The following is a 23,070-nucleotide window of genomic DNA, read 5'->3' as shown; positions in this document are numbered from 1 at the left end:
GCATGGTATCTCAGTGTGCTAGCACTATAAATCGGCATCAGTCCGGACTAGTACAAGCAGCCACACACATACGTACATGCACGTCGCTATATAAGTGCAATAATCTTGGACGCGACGTTAAACCCCATTTCATCTCCCCTAATGCAAAACACTTGGGGAATTATATTAATATTACCATGTTTGTTTTCCCCCTAGTTACACATCTACCAGCAGTTGGCCAGAACTGTTACGATGTGTTGAGGTATTGGCTGAGCCCGTTGATCAATTGTATTGATTATCCCTGGCACTGCAGGGATCGAATGATTCTGTGCCAGGACGTACACGCTCTTACTGAGACATTTTCAATCTTTCAGATAGCATGGTTCTTCTGATCGGATTAATTTGGTTGCTGAGTTTGAGTGGAGGTAAGACTTTCCACACTTTACATTTTACTATCATTTAACCTACGTGGAAACTCGGGTAGGATTATGTCCACGCTTGATATTGATGCTGATAGGAGACAAAGTTTGGTCGAGTTGTCAGACCTTGTGACTTGCAGATCGTTTACACTGTACACCGACAGAGTGATGTATTACCCATTCTCTCGGTCACTGGTTTGTTTGGCCCACATGCCGCCAAGATATAACTGGAATGTTGCTGGCGGTTGGAAAAACAAGAAACGTAAATTAATTTCAACTGTTAAGAAGATCAAAGAGAAGCACGTTTACATTTCATATATAACCTTAAATATTTTGAAATATATTATTGAAATAATTGAAATATTTGAAATATGTTATTCTGATAACTTAATTATTTAGAGTACCATTCCAGCCAAAATATAACATGGAAAAGAAGCGAGGCTTTATTAGTGTTAAAGTTATATACTAGTTTATATTGTTGATACCCCATGGGGATTCCCCATTAGAATAGTCTCTTAGCAGCCTACGGGATTCGCTGTGCTGAGTTGCGTCCCCTGGGCACGCCAGAAACCGAACTATGGGTTCGAATCCCGGTTCGCCCCGATTATGTTTCTAGGTTTGTCAGCACAATACCCGTTTCACCGAAGTGGTAATAAGTGGCCCCGTCATACCAAAAGACGTTTAAAGATGGTACTTGTTGTTTCCCTGTCTGGCGCTCGGTATTAAGGGGCTCAAACAAGGGCTGGTCGGCTCGGAGTCAGTATACAGTGTCTGAGTGGGGTTTTCATGTTAAACTGCGGCATGGCATCTCAGTAGGCTACCACTATCAATCGGCATCAGTCCGGACTAGTACAAGCAGCCACATACACACGTGCTCGCACGCAATTTTATAATGTTGGACGCGACGTTAAACCCCATTTCACCCCACCTCACCTCACCTCACCTCAGATACCTCAGATATCTTGAGAGCCTTACAAGTGCGCACGGCATCGTGCACTTTCTGCTGACAACGTTAAAATAGTTTATATATAACGTCAACGTTAGAGAGAACCCGTCTCGATTTACCCACGAAACAGTTTCCATTGGACGTAAAGGCCAAATAGCAGTGAAACGTATATTGACGTAAAGGCCAAATAGCAGTGAAACGTATATTAATGGATCAGTGAAAATCAGTGATGATACCAGGTGTCTGCGGAAAGGGTAAGCATGTCCTGCCTACCGTTTTTACCCGCCACCACACTAATAGCATAAAAAGGTAATTGTTGGTCACCCGACAGCGCACAGCAGTATTCATGTAAACAAACCTGCATCACTTCGGGCCGCTAACGCCGCTTTTAACAGTATTCAAGTTATATCACGGCGTGTCAGCTTAATGTGGGTGGAAAACCCACATTAAGCTGACACGCCGTGATATAACTTGAATACTGTTAAAAGCGGCGTTAAACCCAACTCACTCATAATACCTGGCAGTAGCGCACAAAGGTCAAGCAATAAGCATGGACAGATATGTAACAGTTACTGTAAACTAATTCTTTCTATAATACACTAAAACGAAACTAGGGTTATTCACGACGTCTCAGATTGATTATTGGTGTTTTCATAAATCACAGATACCCGTGATCAATTACTTATTTTTGTTATTTTATTCTCCGATATTTAAAAGTCATGATATACACGATTTAACAATGGTGATTTCATAGAAAAGACGTCATTTACGATGTGTTTCACTTCACAGGAATTTCACCATAAACTATATATCACCGAACAGATATCTTCCCTCGTAATACAAAAAAGTGAAGCGTATGTTTGTGTTTGATGTATACTGGCCAAAAAAAAGAAACGCATAGCTGAAATCTGTTTTTCAACTGTTATTAAAGATGAAGGCTAGAACTCAATATTAAATGTCATTACTAACTGTGAATATTGACCTTACACTTATTTATTGCACCCGAACACAACATTTGGTGACTTGTCGCCAAAATACAGCATCTTGAAACCAAACTGGGAGAAATTGCATGGAGAAAAAGCTGTAAGCATGCTGCACGTGCAAGTACGGCTACTTAACCTTTATACCTTTGACAGTCCTGAGCCGAATCACTCTCCGATATTCTGTATGCGTGACTCTCAGGATGCCAAGACTGAATGAAGACTGTAGAAACAGAGCCATTGGACGTCTGGAAGCTGGAGAAAGTCAGACATCAGTAGCCAGGCACTTTAACGTGAGGCAGAGTACCATTTCTCGTCTGTGGCAGAGCTATAGACTCCACAACTCTACAAGAGATCGACCGAGAAGTGGAAGACCAAGGGTCAAAACTGCGGCGCAGGACCGCTTCATCCGGGTGTTGCATCTTCGCAACCGGACGATCAGAACAACTAACAATGTTCCTGGTCTTCGTAGAGTCTCAGCGCAAACCATCAGAAATCGTCTAAGACAGCATGGGATACGGTCAATGAGACCATATACAGCGCCCGTTCTGCGGCAACATCATCGTCGTGTACGTCTGCAATGGAGCAGAAATGTTCGACCATGGACCCCAGTGCACTGGAGAAGGATATGATTCAGTGATGAGTCGCGGTTCATGCTGTATCGCCATGAGTCTACCGATACGGCGGTGGAAGTGTCATAATGTGGGCAGGCATATCCGTGAAGGGTAGGACAGATCTGGTGCACGTGTAGGGAAGTTTAACTGCTGTACGCTACCGTGATGAAATCCTTCAATGTCACCTTATTCCCGCCATTGACGTCAGAAGAGAGATTTTCCAGCAAGACAACGCAAGACCGCATACTGCACGTGTTACCATTGATTATCTTGCTCACAACAAACACCTTTTCAAAATCTTTCGCGAAAAAAACGAACTTCTTACTATATAACGGCCTTATCGTGGCCATTAAACACTATTTCAAGACAAGTAATGTTGAACTAGAAGAATTGAACAAGTTGCAAAATCCAATTATACCCCCAAGTATCGAAAATGTGCTTAAATTTGCAAATGGATCGACATGCTTCTACAACTTACTAATTTCAGATATCACTACAAAAAATGTACACTGTACGAAATGGGAAAAGAATAGCCTAAAGGATGACTCAATTGATAACTGGTCCCAATACAATAGAATGCCTTTTCGATGTACGAAAGACACTAAACTGCAATGGCTCCAATACAAAATACTTCATCATATACTTCCGACTAATGTTCTCTTGTGTAAATTAGGTTATGTTGAAAGTCGAAATTGCAGTTTTTGTTCAGTTGATATCGAGACCCAAATCCATCTTTTCTGGTCATGTAATATGGTGCAGCAAATCTGGCGTCAACTTGAAGTTTGGCTACTTCAAAAGGCTAACATCCCAATCGAAATTACAAAGAAACATGTGATGATTTGTTTTCCAGAAAAGCGCAATGACCCTCTAAATATCATCTTTTTGATAACAGTAGATCTTATATTTTAACAGTAAGTTAAATAAGAGACTCCCGTCATTTCAAGTCTTTCAGAACGAAATAAGAAACTACTACAACCTTACTAAATGTTCAGCGATTATTGAGTGTGACATTGGCCCCTTCTATAAATTTTGGTCAACTTGCCATCATCTATTTAGATGATTAATCAACTATGTACTGGAATGTCACATTTTTATCAAATAAATGTAAAATGATTGAAAAAATAAAAAAAAGTATTAAAAAAGACAACGCAAGACCGCATACTGCACGTGTTACCATGGGTTATCTTGCCCACAACGATGTTATTGTGCTGCCATGGCCCTCCAAATCGCCTGATCTAAACCCCATTGATCATTTGTGGGATCTGTTAGACAGACGTGTACTACGCCGACAGCCTCAACCACAGACGCTTCAACAGCTGAACCATGCATTGCAGGATGAGTGGAGAGGGATTCCACAACGCCAGATTTGACGACTCATACAGTCCATGCCCAGGCGGTGCAGAGCTGTGATCGATGCTCGTCGTGGTAACACCCGGTACTGACTTTGGCACAGTGCCATCACAGACGTCCCTTAGAGCATTAAAAGACTGTTTGTAGTGTAAGAAACATGTGCCTCATCCTGTGTAAAATTTGGTTGTTGTATCTTCATTATTTATTGTGTAATCCTATTTCATTAAACATGTAATGAAACACTGATTATTCAGTTATACGTTAAAAACTTTCTTATTTTGGCCAGTGTATATGGAGTGTTATTCAACTTCAAAAAGAGGGGGCGGCGGTCGGTTAGCCTAGTGGTTTAAGCGTTTGCTCGTCACGCCGACATGGGTACAATGTGCCAAGCCCATTTCTGGTGATATTGCTGGAATATTGCTAAAAGCGGCGTAAAACTATAGTCACTCACAGTCTCACTCACTCGCTCTCAAAGAGGATTCTTCTTATGATATCCAACTCTTAGATTTAACAATTAAATTCATCTGGGAATATTTGAAATCATTCAGAGTATGACACACACAAATGGTTCTAAATACATTTCATATGTTCCTCGCGGTAGATATAAACGATTTTCAAATATCCCTTAAATAATACGACATAAGATGATTAATATTTTGTAATACATTTAGTTACCACAACAATATACTATTTAAGAAGTAATGAACACGCATAGGCCAGCGCGTCAAACCGTGCAAGAAATAAGCGTGCCTGCATATTGATTTCATATTTATTTAACGATTGAATTAGGTAGCGATATACATGTAGATATTTGGAGTTGCGTGTTGAAAGGCATGAAATGCTTGTCTCATCGATAAGACTAGTAATAGACACCGACTCTCCTTTGATTAATCAACGTATGAAAGTTTTGCATTGCATGTCATTTGCATTAATGGCACAGTGCATATTGACAGGTACATCGGTTATGGGTGTGCCGTGTTCTCTCTGTTCGATCGTTTGTCATGTATTCCGACTGTGCATGTAATTAACGTAAAATAATTACTTAAACTACTTAAACTCAGTCTTAATATCTACCAAGGACTGACGTATCATGTTTTTGCAGTGTGAAATTATATCTGGATTTGATGACACGTCTGGTAATGGGAGAATATTCCAATGGATTTAAACAGATTTTCTTCAGTATATTCATAATAATTCATATATATTCATTCTTAGTTAGGGGCGGTCGGGTAGCCTGGTGGTTAAAGCGTTCGCTCGTCACATCGAGGACCCGGGTTCGATTCCCGACATGGGTACAATGTGTGAAGCCCATTTCTGGTGTCCCCCGCCGTGATATTGCTGGAATATTGCTAAAAGCGGCGTAAAACCATACTCACTCATTCTTAGTTATATTTATATAGTATACATAGTTATATGTTCCTAACCTTTTTTTCGATAATGTTTTATATAAAACGTCTATTTGTGCGAAAATGAATTAATGAAATAATTCAATGGGTGTGTATATTGGGATAAAAGTCGCTTCGAACAATATTACAGCTATGTCGCGGATTGTCAGCTTAATGTGGAATGACCTTCAGGGGTTCATTCATATGGTATTAATTTTTTTCCTTTTATCTCAAATGGAATTTGCTTCTTCGGCTTATCGAGAGTTTTTCTCTGGCGTTGACGTTTTACGAGTTTTGATTTAGTATGGATGCTAAAGCATTGAAAATGCAGTTATTGAAATTATCAGATTAAAGACGATTATTTGTTCTAAATGTTTGTTTTACTGGTTAAAATTATGCGAATGGGTGAATGTTATTATTCGCAGCTATTAGCAATATTCCAGTCATATCTCGAAATAATCTCTAGAAAACCAACAGGAACAACGGTGGTGGATACAATTTGCATGAGCAACGATCGACGCCGACCGGGTACGATGACACACAATTCAGCCAGCCTACACATTGTGACCAGCGAATCCTCATTAGTCGGCATTAGGAATGTAAGCTTAAAATGTCACTGTAAATCATTGTTGTTGATAGATAATAATACTTCTTCACATTTGATATGTTTTAGTGACTGATAGCCAGAGGCAGCTGACGACGATAAAGCTATTCCAAGCAAAGCGGACATGGAATGATGCACTCAAATTCTGTTCCGCCAAGTCCATGAACCTCTTGGAGGTCAGGACCAAGGACAAAGCCGACGCTCTCGATTGGATTCACGCCGAAACTGGGATATGGTACAACAAATTGTAAGTAAAGGGTTATTATCTGTTCTATTTAGTCTTGTATCAAGTCATGCGATCATTGCTGGTGTAGACTTGGATCGAGCGTGATTCATAGTTGTGCTTATGACCCATCCTCAATAGTACAGTGTTGATATATCCATTCAATTATGATAAAACCCTAAAACCAATAGTCACATAAACTTCGTTTCAGACGTTACATAACCATTTGTCACTGCGCACAAATTTAAAGTGTAGACTGTTTTGTGTCTTGTCATTCGAAGCGGCGAAGATATGGAAGCGAATCGCATGGGTCTAGTGTGATTACTAGTGAGTGGCTGATTCATTTTATGAAAGGTATTTTTACAAATGATATCGTTTTCAACACTGACAGTGATGTGTTTGACGATGTGCCTGATGCTTCCTCTGCTTGTTACACCGATGTTGACAAACATATTTTAGAAAAACCTCTATCACAGAATGCAATTCTAGACGCTATACTGTACCGAAAACGTGGGAAGGCTGCTGGTCCTGACCATATTTTTTGTTGAGATGATAAAATGTTCCAAATTTTAGATGATGCCTTTTCTTCATAAATGTGCCAGTAGGATTCTTGATAGAGGTATATTCTCTAGTAGCTGATCTTGTTCGATAATTACCCTTATACAAAAGAAAGGACTCTTTAACAACCCAGACAACCATAGGGGAATATATTTAATGAGTATTCTTGAGAAGATGTTTTACATTAGTACTTAATTCGAGGATTACGAATTAGGCTGATTATGCGAGAAAAGATTCCCGAAATTCAGGCTGGTGTTGGAAAAAATATATTCAACATCAGATCATATGTTTACATTGTAAGCAATAGTCCAAAAATCCCGATTTTAAAGAAGCTTTTGACTCCCTTGATCGTTTTAAACTATGGCACTGTTTAAGAACTATTGGTCTACAGGGGGGTTGTACTCTATATTGAAAGCTAGTATGTATTCAAATATCAAATCATGTGTACGATCAAGTCTTTGAATGGCATTTATGAGACACATAAGGAAGAGAATTTACGGATGTTAAGTCAAGTTCCCCCCTTTGTCTTATTACTTTTGGTGTTACATAGACATATTCTCTGCTTCATAGCATTAATTCACCTGATGAAGGAGTAAGTATGTACCCCGAAACGCTGTGTTACTCATGATAAAGAAGTTAACATTCATAGATTCTTTTCCAAATATGCACGATGTCTTTGACTGTTCTGTTGGCTTACGACAATGATGTATCTTGAGCCCTCAAGCTCTGTTGCTCTGTTATTTTATTAGTGAACTGTATTATTACATTTTGGCTAATGGTTATCGTGATATTCAAATGTTCCCAGTTGTAAAAGACCATCTGACGCTTCTTTTTGCCGATGGCGTCATTTTTTAGTATCAGATTCTGTTGTTGTATTACAAAACCAACATAATATTTTACACCAACGAGTGGAAAATATCAGATAGTTACGAGAAAATAAATATTGACATTTTCAGAAAAGGAGGTCGGGTGGCATTTAATGAAAGATTGTTTATGTGTAACTGTTCTGAATACATATCCTGGTGTAATGTGGAACCATTTGACCTAGGAACATGAAGCAATGTGTTTCGGATTTACATTGTAACATCACGTTCACAAAAGCCCATGATTAACGTAATGTCTGTCCCGCAGAAAGTTGCAGCTTTTACAGCGAATATATATTTTATTTGATGCCCAAATTCAAGCAATCCTGTGATATGGATCAAAAGTATGGGGATTTCAGCGACACGACTATCTCGAAAAGCTACATCTTTTAGCCTGTAAACAAATCTTATCTGTTGGTCCTTCAACACCAAATAGTACGGTCAATGGCGAGTGTGGCAGATACCCGTTGTATATCAATTCCCAAATCGGATGTTTGAAATACTTATTTAATATTCTTGGAATGTGTGGACGCCGAATCCCGAAACTCTCTTATAATTAACTTGTACATTCAAGCTACGGCTTTGTATGGTTAAACCAAACAGTTGGTGATGTTAAACTCTTTTTGAAACTATTTCGTAAACAATCTTTAAATAAGTTTCACCAAGAATGGTCTTCCACCATAGAAAACAGTTCAAGGTGTGACTTGCATACAACCTTTAAGAGTCTTATTCACCCAGAAAAGTACTTATCTACATTAACATTAAAAACCCTAGACGTTCATTTATTTAATTTAGACTTCGACGGTTAGATCTCATGATAAATGAAGGAAGGAAAATGTCCACTGAAAGAGATTATGCCATAATGTCATTCGAAAATGAACTTTACTTTCCGTTTGTATGTCCGTATTACTGTCATCTAAGAAACAAGATTATACCAGAACACTATCTGTCAAATTATCCTGTACCTGTTTTTATTTTTCTCCTATCTTCTAAAGATGATGCTGTGTCATGAAAACGATCCTAGAAACGATTTCTTTATCATCAAGATGTATATGTAAACCTATTATAATGAAACTCTTATGCATCCGGCCTTGATGCAATAAGTATCTTTGAAGTGACATTTATATTTTATGATCCCTTACATCTTTTTAAAACTATAAAGAAATTATTTTCTTGGCCCTGTGTTTGTTATCAGACCAACATGGTTGGCAAAAAGAGGCTAACAGTTGGGATCCCTAAGGATAAAGTCATGTTTATTTGTGCGTTTTTCAGTCAAGGTATAAAGGACAACAATGACAAGCTCCACAGACCTCGTCACGGTCCAGTGAAAGAATACTGGCAACGAAATGAACACTGGTTTCGTTTAATTTCCTATTGTGTTTATTCAACAACGCTCCCTGACACAGCTTGTAAAACGTATGACCATTTGTTGTCTTGACGCTCCCTTGTCTGTTAATGGGTGAACTGCGGTGTTTACGACACTCAGTTGCTACAACAGCGTTTACTATTTATAATAGCTTTCACGTTACTAGTTGCAAACCACAAGGGAAATAACGTGTAATTGCCATTGGTATACCCCAAAAGGTCTATCTGTCCATCACGCTTTGATTGATTCGAGCTATGTATTCCCAAGCCAAAATGCTGTTTGTACGTTGTTCAGTCGTTAATGCTTGTCAATATAGATTCTGGCTTGTTATATCAAAATGGTAAACGCACGCGCACACACACACGCGCACAAACACACACACACACACACACACACACACACACACACACACACACGCACGCACGCACGCACAGACACACGAACTTATTAAACGTCATTTACGACCGCGAGATAGCGAGAACACGAGATGAGAACGCGATCGATATATGATATCGCTTTATCGTCTCGTGCTATAGCTCTTTCCCCTCGTGCTATCTCTTTTTAGCCTCGTGTTATCGCTTTCTCCTCGCGTGCTATCGCTTTCTCGTCTCATTTTATCGCTTTATCGCTTTCTCACGGCCGTAACTGACGTCGATAAAGCGATGTCCCCTTTTAGCCACCATATAGATTTTATGGGGCGATGAGTGAGTGAGTGAGTGAGTGAGTTGGGTTTAACGCCGCTCTTAACAGTATTCTAGTTATATCCCAGCGTGTTAGCTTAATGTGGGAGGAAAGCCCGGTTGCATCCGCCACTCACACAATTTGCGCACAAAACAAAGCGGTCGTTGCCAGACGTATCACAACAGTTCTGTCATGATCATGTAACGATCAAGCACCATTCGATTTTAATATCCCGGCATGTCACTTTAAAGTCCATATCTTCACCACAGAACTTCGATAGAACGTGTATGGTGCTAACAAACCATTGACTGCAGTCAGTAGGACGGAGGGATTCGACCCAACGACCAGCGCCTGGCATGACTTTGAAAATACATCATTACACAACGAATTGCGGCGCCTTGGGCGACGTTGCCTACCATGTACCCACCCCTATCCCATAATACATGGACGAAATAAACAACAACAAAAAACTTAATGAAAAAGTCCGAGACTACATGTAATTAAACTGACTTATTTGGTTACCGACTTTAAGTTCCCTTTATTTTTGCAGTGATCAAAAAGTGTCATCTTTTGTATGGTTTTACGTTGCTTTTGGAAATATACACCTGGAAAAAGATATTGCAACACCCATATGTTTCATCGTACTTCCATGTTACCATCCACTATATCAAATATGCGCATTCAAGTGACAATTTACTGCACCATCTGCATAAATTGAAATTAATGGTTAAATGAGCGGCAAAGACAAACACGGAAGATCTCTTTCCATACGTTTATATGAAGGTGAGAAGAGAAAAGAACGTTTTTAACACTCAGGCCGGGATACTCGGCAAATGAGGTACAAACAGTATTTGCATGAGATTTACATGGAAGATTTCATAATGACATTACAGAATGTACAAAGTGTTTTATAACACTTTTTTTTTTTAATTAAAAGGTTCTTTAAATTTAAACATATTTGGGTTTAGCATTTGAAATTGGAACATATATTTTCCGTTGGTGTTTTTAGAAAAGGACAAAGAAAAATTTAATGGAATTTATCACCAACGTCGCTAATGTCGTTTACACGTTTACACGTTCGTTCATTGGCAGGGATTTTGTGCCACCTACCTAGATCAATAGGTAAATGGTGGCTTGAGGCTGTAAACAAGAGGCATTTTACAGCCAAAAAGAAAGGGCTTTAAGCCAATTTCGCACCATTTTGTCAGACAGAAGACATTCGTTTTCATTCGACGCTTGAACTGGACGGATGACGTCTGGTAAGTCTCGGAAAGACCAGCACCCTGCTGAGTTGTCACAAGGGGTCGCCCTAAACGCTGTCTGTCTTGACGTCATTCGTTTGCTGGTGTTTCCTGTCCATTCGGCTAGTGGTGGATGGACGATGACCGACATCTCATGCAACATCTCTCGGAGAGACATACCGGCATTCAGCATTTCTAATAATTTGCCATCTTTCTTCTAATGGCAGTTGCTATGTCCCCCATAGCGAATTATTGACACAGAAATCAATTGTATTTTTCAACCTCAAACTGTATTGCCTTGCTGCAGTCCTACCACAAAGGCACGCGCAGGCCTATACATAATGTATGGTGTACAGAAAAGGACAAAATTTTCTTTCAAACAAATTACAGTTTGTTTGTTGTTCAACGCCGCAATCAGCAATAGACCAGCTATATGGTGGCGGGCTGTAAAGAATCGAGTCTGAACCAGATTGACATCATGGGCATTGATCCATCCAATTGGGATACGATGACATGCATCAACCAAGTCAGCGAGCAAACAGATTAAAAATATATCAGTATCAACGTGCAGATGAGGGTAAAAATATATGGGTGCCGTGATACTTATTTTAATGTTTATATTTCAGCAATATCACGGGGTGGGGGGGTGGCGAGGGACTCAACAAGTGGTCTTCACACATTGCACAATTATTCATATGTAGAATCGAACCCGACCATTCGGCGTGACGAGCAAACACTTCAATCTGTAGGCTACCCCACCGCCCTTTAACTTGAGACAAAAAGCATGCAAGAACAGTGGGCCCAGTGTAAATAGTACACTGAAGTTTAAATTTCCGAAATGTGTAAGGTGATGTTGGTGTTTGCGAAAACTGCATAAACCATTGTCAACTTCCATACCTTCTCTACTATAACGTCAGAAGTCAACCAACCAGGGTTGTTGTTGGTGGTGGTTTGTTGTTTAACGCCGCACTCAGCAATATTCCATCGATATGACGGCTGTCTGTAAATAATCGAGTCTTGACCAGACAATCCGGTGATTGATATCATGAGTATCGATCCACGCAATTGGGATCGATGACATGCATCAACCTAGTCAGCGAGCCTGACCACCGGATCCCGTTAGTCGCCTTTTACGACTAGCATAGTGGCCTTTTACGGCAAGCATGGGTTGCTGAAGACCTATTGTACCCCGGATCTTCACGTAAGCTACATGTAGATTGCTATAAAAACCCTTATTGATTCTGATTTCGCATCAGGCAAAAAATTCATATCACAATTTTGTTCCAGCCAGGACAGCTGGATAGGCCTACATGGCATCGCATCCCCGTCGTCATTCGGGTACAGCTGGGCTGAGGGCTGTACTCCACAAAACGCAGGCGGGACGTCCTGGTTTGACTGGTTCAGCGGGGAACCACTCAACCAACAGACTAACAAGTGCGTCAAGATTGTCAAGAGTGGTGCTGGATTTGCCTGGAGGTCAGAGTCATGCAGTCAGAAGAAAATGCTATTCTGCGAGTCTGTCGGAGGTAAAATTAATTAAAATAAATGAGTGAGTGAGTGAGTTGGGTTTAGCGCCGCTTTTAACAGTATTCAAGTTATTTCACGTCGTGTCAGCTGAATATGGGAGGAAAGCCCGAAGTGATGCAGGTCTCAGACGTTTACCACTTCGGTGAAACCCACGAGCACGGGTATGGTGCTGTCAAACCTAGAAACATAATCGGGGCGACCCGGGATTCGAAGCCACAATCATAGGTTTCTGGCGTGCCCAAGGGACGCAACTCTGCACAGCGGAACGCGGCGCCTTAGAGGACTGGGCCTTCCGTGCCCCCATTAAAATAAATGACAGAGCCGCGATTTACAACAATCGCCAAAATGTACGACGTATGTTGCATGAAACGTCCATGTGGTCGTTCCACCAAGCGATCATAGAGCTACGATTGTCGTAAGTCTATGTTAAAGTATAGGAGTTACGACCTCAGATAACTTTGTGGAACGGGGCCCAGGCGTGTTACCGAGTGTCGGTCATACATGCATAATTATGCATAACCTTTAACAACATACGCATTGCAAAATTAACATATCTTTTTAAGTTTCACAAAGACAGTAATGTGCTTCAGTGTAACTGGAAGTCTGGTCCATCATTTGTTTGTCTGGTTTGTTTACATGAATACTGCTGTGCGCTGTTGGGTCACCAACAATTACCTTCTTATGCTATTAGTGTGGTGGCGGGTAAAAACGGTAGGCAGGACATGCTTACCCTTTCCGCAGACACCTGGTATCACCATTGATTTTCAGTGATCCATTAAAATACGTTTCACTGCTATTTGGCCTTTACGTCAATATACGTTTCACTGCTATTTGGCCTTTACGTCAATATACGTTTCACTGCTATTTGGCCTTTACGTCAATATACGTTTCACTGCTATTTGGCCTTTACGTCAATATACGTTTCACTGCTATTTGGCCTTTACGTCAATATACGTTTCACTGCTATTTGGCCTTTACGTCAATATACGTTTCACTGCTATTTGGCCTTTACGTCCAATGGAAACTGTTTCGTGGGTAAATCGAGATGGGTTCTCTCTAACGTTGACGTTATATATAAACTATTTTAACGTTGTCAGCAGAAAGTGCACGATGCCGTTGGCACTTGTAAGGCTCTCAAGATATCTGAGGTGAGGTGAGGTGAGGTGAGGTGAGGTGAGGTGAGGTGAGGTGAGGTGAATGAAATGGTGCGAAATGGGGCTTAACGTCACGTCCAAGATTATTACAATTATACAGCGACGTGCAAATGTGTATGTGTGGCTGCTTGTACTAGTCCGGACTGATGTTGATTTATAGTTCAAGCTCACTGAGATGCCATGGCACAGTTTAACATGAATACCCCACTCAGTATACTGACTCCGAGCCGACCAGCCCTTGTTTTAGTCCCTTAATGCCGAGCGCCAGACAGGGCAACAACAAGTACCATCTTTACCAACGTCATTTGGTATGACGCTTGATGAACTGACAACACAAAAGTCCGGTATATAAATTGGATATATGTTATTGGAAAAAGTTGGTGGCTTCATATCCGACAAACGGAGCTTCAAAACGCAGCCATTGTCGATTTGCAATGTCTTAAACGGCATTGTTTTCACACTTGTTCAAATATGTCATGGAGGGAAACAGTCAAGCAAAATGCACGTGCAAGTTATGGCATTCGTAACTCGTGGTAGTGGCTATAAAAAGGCAAGCATAAGCCAATAATTTGTCATTCAATTGTCAACATTTTCAAGTTCGAAAATGCCGAGACTCAGCGCTGCCGATCGGAACATCGCCATAGGACCTATCCAAAGAGGGGAATCGCAGTATTCTTTTGAACGGCACCATTTGCCGCCTTTGGGACCGATACACGCAGTTCAATTCCACTGCAGACCGTCCGAGAACCGGCCGACCACCACGAACCATATCCTACACCACGAGATCTGATTGGTTGTGGTTCAGGACAGCAAATCTCTACATGAATCAAATTCTTCAAGCTCACCTTCTTCCTATCATTGACCGCCAGAGGGAGATGTTTCAACAGGACAACACTCCACCGCACAAAGCTCATGTCACGGTAGACTACCTTTATAATGCCAACATCAACGCCTTGCCCTGGCCGTCGATATCTCCAGATCTCAAACCAATCGAGCACCTCTGGGATGAACTCGATCGACGTGTACGTCAACGTCAGAACACGTCGCAGAGACTCCCACAACTGGTCAACACGCTACAAGCAGAATGGCGCAGAATTCCGTAGGACAGAATTCGTAATTATCCAGTCAGTGCGAGATACTGAGCTCAGCCCAACCTTGTGGCCGTATGTGACAATGATGTGTGTGTGTGTGTGTGTGTGTGTGTGTGTGTGTGTGTGTGTGTGTGTTCCTTATTCCCCCATAGAAGAGTTACAGACATATACATACAGTATTTACAAGTGTACGATAACAGGTATTCTTATGTTGAGTCTATCCCTGCTCACATGTCAGAACATAATGTTTCTTCACAAGGTCAATATATTTCTTCAATTGGAAGAGACCTTTGACTGCAGCTTTTGCAAAGTTATCTACAGTCTCTGAAAACCATTAACTGAATTTACCGTCACTTCATGTAACAATGTTGAATGAGTGAGTGAGTGAGTATGGTTTTACGCCGCTTTTAGCAATATTCCAGCAATATCACGGCGGGGTACACCAGAAATGGGCTTCACACATTGTACTCATGTCGGGAATCGAACCCGGGTCTTCGGCGTGACGAGCGAACGCTTTAACCACTAGGCTACCCGACCGCCCAAAATTGTTGAAAGTGAGAGGTAAGTCATGCATCGCTTAGCTTGTTTGTAAGCCAGGTTTGAGTGCGCATACATATTTGAGAGTGAAGATCTAAATGTAGAATTAAAACCAATCTCATTAAAATCAGATCTTAGTTATCGCTAAACAAAGATCTTAGTGCATCCCATAACGGGTCACATCATAACGACCTTTCATCCGACCAATCAAAGCGTCGCTTACCAGATCATGAAAGTGACAGGCGAAATGTGTCTTCTAATCATGCAACCTCGAAAATGTTAACACTGGATAATACGAACGACAGTTCCGGCCCGTACGACTGATTCCGTCACAATGATCGTCTGTCTCTCGCTGCCGTGGGATAAATGATTTGAACGGAGGAGGCGTTGCAAAGTACGTGGGAAGCACTCATACAATCGCAACCATATATTAGACATTCCGGATAGTTCGTTTGTTCAGTTTTAATATTTTAATAGAGAACTGTGTCAACATATTTTTCAAGCGTAGTCTGAAATGGAAGTCGCCAGGTTGAAACGAGTGCCGTAAAGCTCGAGAAAGCTGCTTTCTAATTGTCTGATGTCGACTTCTTGTTAGTCATTTCAGTGGTCGGTCAAATTTCGCGAAAGGTCGTTCTGACGTGACCCAAAATGGGATGTCCTCAGATCTTTGTTAAGCGGCAGCGAGAACTTAGATCTGATTTTAATGAGATTGAATTAAAACAAAACAAATTAATGCCAAATGCAGGCGTTTCAGTGATGTTCCCTTGTTCGTGGTCTGTATATAAGATTCCGAACGGTAATTAAAGTATATATTTGGCTTTCATTTCCACAGGAGCTTGCAGATTTCATCAACAAACTAAGAGTGCGGATATAAACTTGCTAGTGACCATCTCCAGATCAGGGATATCGAGCGCCGCTCAGTGTAAGAATGACTGTTTGACCTACACAGGAGGATCCGGGGAGTGTTGGGGCGTATCTTACGGTTCGACGTGCACTTTCTACACAGCCAGTAGCCCTGTTCAACTGCTCAGCCCGGACACTGCGTCAACTTTCTACGCCAAGCAATGTTTTATTGGTGGGTTAACAAACATAAACACACTTTTAGTGACAGCTTACGTTTTTTTGTGTTTTTTTGTTTGTTGTTTAACGCCGCACTCAGCAATATTCCAGCTATATGACGGCGCTCTGTAAATAATCGAATCTTGACCGGACAATCCAGTGATTGACATCATGAACATCGCTCAACGCAATTGGGATACATTGACATGCATCAACCAGGTCATCGAGCCTGACCACCCAATGCCGTTAGTCGCCTATTACGATAAGCATAGTCACCCTATACGACAAGCATGGGTTGCTGAAGACCTATTCTACCTCGGATCTTCACGGGTCGAAGCTTATGACAGTTGGTCTTTTCATATGTTCTTGCAGAGTGGGACCAGCCAATTTTTATTTTCAAAGGCAATTTTAGGAAATAGTTCATACGGGCTTCTTCAACCAAAGCTAACATTTCGTTTGGAGATTCATATGACTATCTTATCAACGAGCTTATCCAAATGCCGCTGGGTAACCAGAGGTTTGTATTGAACTAGTTCACCCGACTAGGTGTGGGTCAGAACCGAACCCCAAGAAGCTTGCCTAGTGGGGTTATCAGTCTACCTACTCTCCACTACAAATGTTGGTCAGGATAGGCGTACAGGTGGGGCAGGATGCGATGCACTTTTCGCGAACACCTGATATCATCACCATTTTACAGTGATTCATAAACACATGTATATGGTAGTCGTAATCGTACATTGGGTTCTATTTCCTGTGAGAATGGAAGGGGTTTGTCGCTTTTATTAACGTCATCGGATTTGGCAACTGTTCTGTGACCACTGTCACCACGGTATTCTCCAACCCACAGAACTTCGAAACAAATCCAAAGTTCATATACAGTAAACTGTTACAAAGAACTCAAGGGGACCACTAATTCTAGTTCGTTATAACCGTTGTTCCTTATAAGCATATCTAAAGTTTTATGTGATAATATATACAACAAAAAGCCGGGTCCAAAATATATATATATATTCTATTCTTATAGAAACGCGGTTAAATGATAAACTACATAATTATTCTGAGATAAAATGGTTAGTTTGCCCTATCACATATTTGTTCAGACAGAGGACTAAGGAAACATTTTTCATCAGCCTTCTTCTTGATAATAATATTATTTATAGCTTTTACTTTGCTCATGTTGAACTGAAGTTTAGTATAAGTTCTTCGTTATTGGGAAGGGGCGGTCGGGTAGCTTAGTGGTTAAAGCGTTCGCTCGTCACGCCGAAGACCCGGGTTCGATTCCCGACATGGGTACAATGTGTGAAGCCCATTTCTGGTGTCCCTCGGCGTTATATTGCTGGAATATTGTTAAAAGCGGCGCAAAACCATACTCACTCACTCGTTTTGGGGACATGGGTATCCAGTGGCGTGATGCGGCACTGTGCCGTGTCCCGGTGGGGATCTAGATTAGAATAGGTACCCAGGAACCCATGTTTGTCGTACTAGGCAACTAAAAGGATCGGACGTTAATGCTCAGTGACTTGGCTGATTGCTTATCATATCAGCGTGAAGATCCGGGGTAGAATAGGTCTTCAGCAACCCATGCTTGCCGTTCAAGGCGACTATGCGTATCGTCAGAGGCGGCTAACGGGATCGGGTGGTCAGGCTCTTATCTTGGTTGATGCATATCATCGTATCCGAATTTTGTGGATCGATGCTCATGATGTCAATCACTAGATTTGTTGGTCCAGACTCGATTATTTACAGACCGCCGTCATATAGCTAGAATATTGATGAGTGCGTCTTTCAACAAACACGCAAACAAAACAAAGATTATCATCGAACCCTGGCGGTGTCGGGTGTCGCTCATGTTATCGATCACTAGTTTGTCTTGTCAGCTTCGATTATTTACAGGCTGCTGTCAGATAGCTGGAATATTGCTGAGTGCGACGTTAAGCAAATATAATGATCACCCTGATGACGATCCTTGGTTTGTCTGTCTTAAATGGTAAAAAGGCTACGCCCCTCGTTTGCGCCTCAAAGTCTCCATGGTCTAGTGGTAGATCGTCCTCCCGGAAAGCGGAAGGTCCGTGGTTGCCAAAAGACGTTAAAAATGGTACTTGTTCTTACCCTGCCTTGCGCTCGGCAGGAAGAGGCTAAAACAAGGACTGGTTGGCTCGGAGTCAGTATACGGTGTCTGAGTGGGGTATTGATAGTCCGGGCTAGTACAAGCAGCCACACACATACACACACACGGACATGCACGTCGTTATATAAGTGCAATAATCTTGGACGCGACGCGACCCCATTTCACATCACCTCGCCCCACCTCACCTCACCTCGCCTCACATTTTCGCCTCTTTTTGCTTTCACTGTTAGCACCTATGCTATGAACGAAATATTGTCCAAAGCGGCGTTACATCGAATGCACTCATTCCTGTGTTGTTGTTTGCAGAATGTATTATCCGATATAGAATATCCAACGAACGGTTTATATATCCTCGATTCCAGGTGACTATGATGGCACAGATGACCAGAACAGTCCAGACACCAGCTCCAACCCCAATACTGGGTGCATTCTAGGTCAAGGTAAGGAACACTCTGCTTAAATTGGTTTTGGTTTGGTTTGTTGTTTAACGCCGCACTCAGCAATATTCCAGCTATATGACGGCGGTCTGTAAATAATCGAATCTGGACCAGACAATCCAGTGATTGATATCATGAGCATCCATCCACGCATTTGGGATCGATGACATGCATCAACCAAGTCAGCGAGCCTGACCACCCGATCCCGTTAGTCGCCTTTTATGGCAAGCATGGGTTGCTGAAGACCTATTCTACCCCAAAATCTTCACGGGTCGCTTAAATTGGTAGCAGCTCGGATCGTCTTATTCATTTGTGTTTATCGCGATTTTCATTTGTATAACACAAGGAAAGAATGAATTGATACTTCTTCATGACGTAATGCTGAATGTATGTCTCTCCTGCAGCTCTAACAACTCCGGCAATGACGACCACTACTTCGACAACTACAACCACTACAACTACTACTACAGCGACCACTACAACTAGTGCAACTACGACTACAACAACGACCACTACTCCGACCACAAGTAGTACAACTACTTCTCCAACAACGCCCACCACACCGACCGCTACAACTAGGGCAACTACTACTTCAACAACGACGAATACTCCTACAACTACAACCAGTGCAACTACAACTACTCCAACAACGACCACCACTCCGACCAATACACCTAGTGCAGCTACTGCTACTCCAACAACGACCACAACCCCGACCACTACACCTAGTGCAACTACAACTACACCCACACTAACAACTACGTCTGCGCCAACAATGTTCACAACTGTGACAACTAATACTCCCACTCATTCAACAGTAACAACAGCGGTGACAACCGTTTTACAAACAACAGCGACGACTACAACAGCAACTGGACCAACAATCAGCGCAACTACACAAGCATGGACAGCGTCTACCGTTGGTATGCAATCTTTAACATAAAAAAATCCATGTTGACAGCTTGGATTAAATTCTTTTTTGGTTTTCAAGTTGTGATGTAAATAAGGTAGCATCCATTTTATTCCTATGGGGAGGGAATTTTTCAAATGAATTGTTTTTTCAGAAAAGTGAATAGTTTGCTTTCTAAAAAATAACCGTCGTCAAAATGTTAGTGTTAATAGTGAAAATGAATAGTTTGTTTGATGGTGCTCAGCAAATAAATAGTATGTTGGATACAGCAGGGAAAATAGATTCTAATCCCAACCCACCCTTTAACCAGTTTTCCGACCTGTTAAGGTCCGGGGTGGACTAGATCTTCAGCAACCAATGCTTGCCGTAAAAGGCGACTATGCTTGTCTAACGGGATCGGGTGGTTAGGCTCGCTGATTTGGTTGATGTATGTCAATGTATCCCAATTGCTTGGATTGATGGTCATGATGTCAATCACAGGATTGTCTGGTCCAGACTCGATTATTCACAGACCGCCGTCATATAGCTGGAATATCGCTGAGTGCGGCGTTAAGCAAAAAAAAAAAATTTTTTAAATGAACCAGTTATCCAATCATAGCCACCTCATTTTAGTGTATGATGACAACAAAGTTTCAGTGCAGGCAAAACATGATTTCACCCCTTCCCCCTTTTCAAATTCAATTCAAATGCCCCCGAAACCTTAAATAAATGGCCTCCATACGTCATACAACAATAAACAATTAACCGTCAATATTGAATTCTATTTCTGATCGAGTGTTCGCATACATTTTACTTTATTAATCGTATCTTTGTAAAAAAAATCTTCATAGAAAATGTTGAAATTAGGTCGGATATTTCAATATTATAGGTTACATATTTTTGTTATAAAAGTAACATCTTATGGCACCGTCTTTAATTTTGTTAAATCTAAACTTATGAATACGCGGTACTTTCATTATCGGAATTACTCATAACTTACAAATCGCCCCTTGAAGATCCGGGTTAGAATAAGTCCACAGTAACTCATGCTTGTCCACAGAGTTGACATGGGAGATCGGGTGGACAGACTTTGTGACTTGTTTGATGTATTTGATCGTATCCTAATTGTATAGATCGATGATCATGATGTCAGTCACTGGATTTACTGCCCTGATTATGTACAAACCGACCTCATGTAACTGGAATATTGTCGCGTATGGCATGAGTAGTATGGTATGTGTACTGCTATAAGAGTCAGGCCACAAACAGGCACTTTGTGTGAACGACGGGAGCGACCAGTAGGACTGTGAGTGATTGAGTGAGTTGGGTTTAACGCCGCTTTTAACAGTATTCCAGTCATATCGCGGCGTGTCAGCTTAATATGGGAGGAAAGCCCGAAGTGAAGCAGGTCTCAGACGTTTACCACTTCGGTGAAACCCACGAGAACGGGTATGGTGCTAGAAACATAATCGGAGCGAACCGGGATTCGAAGCCACAATCATTGGTTCCTGGCGTGCCCAAGGGACGCAACTCTGCACAGCGAATCGCGGCGCCTTAGACGACTGGGCCACCCGTGCCCCCAACCAGTAGGACAGGAAATGCTTACCCTTTTCGCGATCACACGGTCTCAGTGATCCATTCACATATTTTCCCATGACTCTTTTGCCACTTTGTCCCAGTGGTATATTCTCTGGCGTGGACGTTTTGAAATCATAAAATGGTCATAGGTATTATACGACCACATCTAGCCTTACAATTGTTGTTGTTTTTTTCACAGGCGCTTGGAACCAGACGGGGTTTGAAATATGTTCCTGCAAGTGCAATTCAACTGACAACAAAACTCTTGAGGAGAAAATTGAAGAAATTATCGCATATTTAATTGTCGACAAAACGAAAACATCCAAGAGTATTCGAAAGAAAATCAGTGCCCCTGACAATAGACCGAGTGCTCAGAATATTGGCTTTCTTGGTATTGCACTTCTTGTTGCAACCGGTGGACTCTTTCTTGTGGCCGATTCGACTTACATTTTTCAACTTATCAAATTTATATGCGGAAAGAAAAGGTGACTTTAGAAATGCATGTGCATTCGTACACTAAAACGCCTTTAGCAAATATGTGATATCACCCTTGGTTGCGGTTATATAGCTTATATGGTGGTGATTATGGTAACGGCGATCAAACGTAACGTGCTACAAAAAGTGGACCTTTGATTGCCATGGTTTGTAATGCTGCGATAATCCAATCCAGTAAACGTGGGATCACGGTCTGATACATACTACATACTAGTATGCAAGTGGGAGCATGTAACAAGAGCTTTTCAGATGTTCAATCCGTAGATGTGATGCATAGTTTGGGGCAGTTGTTTGCACTATATAATAAATGAGGCGGTTTACTCAGCCTGTGTATTCCTACGCGTTTCCTGCAGTTACCCAAATGAATGAAAATGTGTTTATACTAATACTATTTTAAGAATGACGTGATGGTGGAGAATCCTTGTTTTGGGGACTCTTCGGGAGAGGTTGCTGAGAGTTTCTAGGGCTTCGGTCAACAGGTATCACGCGTGGTACGGATTTTGTTCGAAATGTGCCTGTTTACCCAGCAGTGAGTTGGCCATCTAGCGCCTCACAGGCAGCTTAGGTTGTGTACACTCCCCAGGGCGCTGAGAATGACATTCGAGTGATCCCAATCCACACCGATTGATATTTCGCTTTGAGCATAATCAGCATGTGGAAAGCACCATAAATATGGCGTATTATTAATACGCTCTAAGATTATTACCTTCCTTTGTATCCGTATCGTATATAAGGTGAGGTGGAATGGGGTTTAACGTCGCGTCCAAGATTAAGTGTGTAAGTGTGTGTGTTTGTACTAGTCCGATTTGTAGTGCCAGCTCACTAAGATACCACGCCGCAGTTTAACATAAATACCCCACTCAGACACAGTATACCAACTCCGAGCCGACCTATCCTTGCTTTAACCCCTTAATGCCGAGCGCCAGACAGGGTAACACCAAGTACTATCTTTACACGTCTTTTGGT

The 23,070-nt window shown here is 41.6% G+C and overlaps 1 protein-coding gene across 1 annotated transcript; it reads left to right on the top strand.

Annotated features, from left to right (window-relative positions):
- The first annotated feature begins 319 nt into the window (after window positions 1–319).
- LOC139450454 (uncharacterized) lies at window positions 320–22,405 on the top strand. Its single transcript, XM_071232160.1, has 7 exons — window positions 320–404; window positions 6,347–6,524; window positions 12,497–12,735; window positions 16,351–16,593; window positions 19,068–19,145; window positions 19,547–20,065; window positions 21,809–22,405. The coding sequence occupies exons 1-7, from the start codon at window positions 359–361 to the stop codon at window positions 22,096–22,098; spliced, it is 1,593 nt and encodes a 530-aa protein (XP_071088261.1). The 5' UTR covers window positions 320–358; the 3' UTR covers window positions 22,099–22,405.
- The last annotated feature ends 665 nt before the right edge of the window (window positions 22,406–23,070 follow it).

This window comes from Haliotis cracherodii, unplaced genomic scaffold (genome assembly GCF_022045235.1).
Source record: "Haliotis cracherodii isolate W230 unplaced genomic scaffold, xgHalCrac1.p SCAF_8, whole genome shotgun sequence".
Lineage (NCBI taxonomy): Eukaryota > Metazoa > Mollusca > Gastropoda > Lepetellida > Haliotidae > Haliotis > Haliotis cracherodii.
Note: the sequence above shows the minus strand (reverse complement) of the source record. Positions and strands in the feature narration are given on the sequence as shown.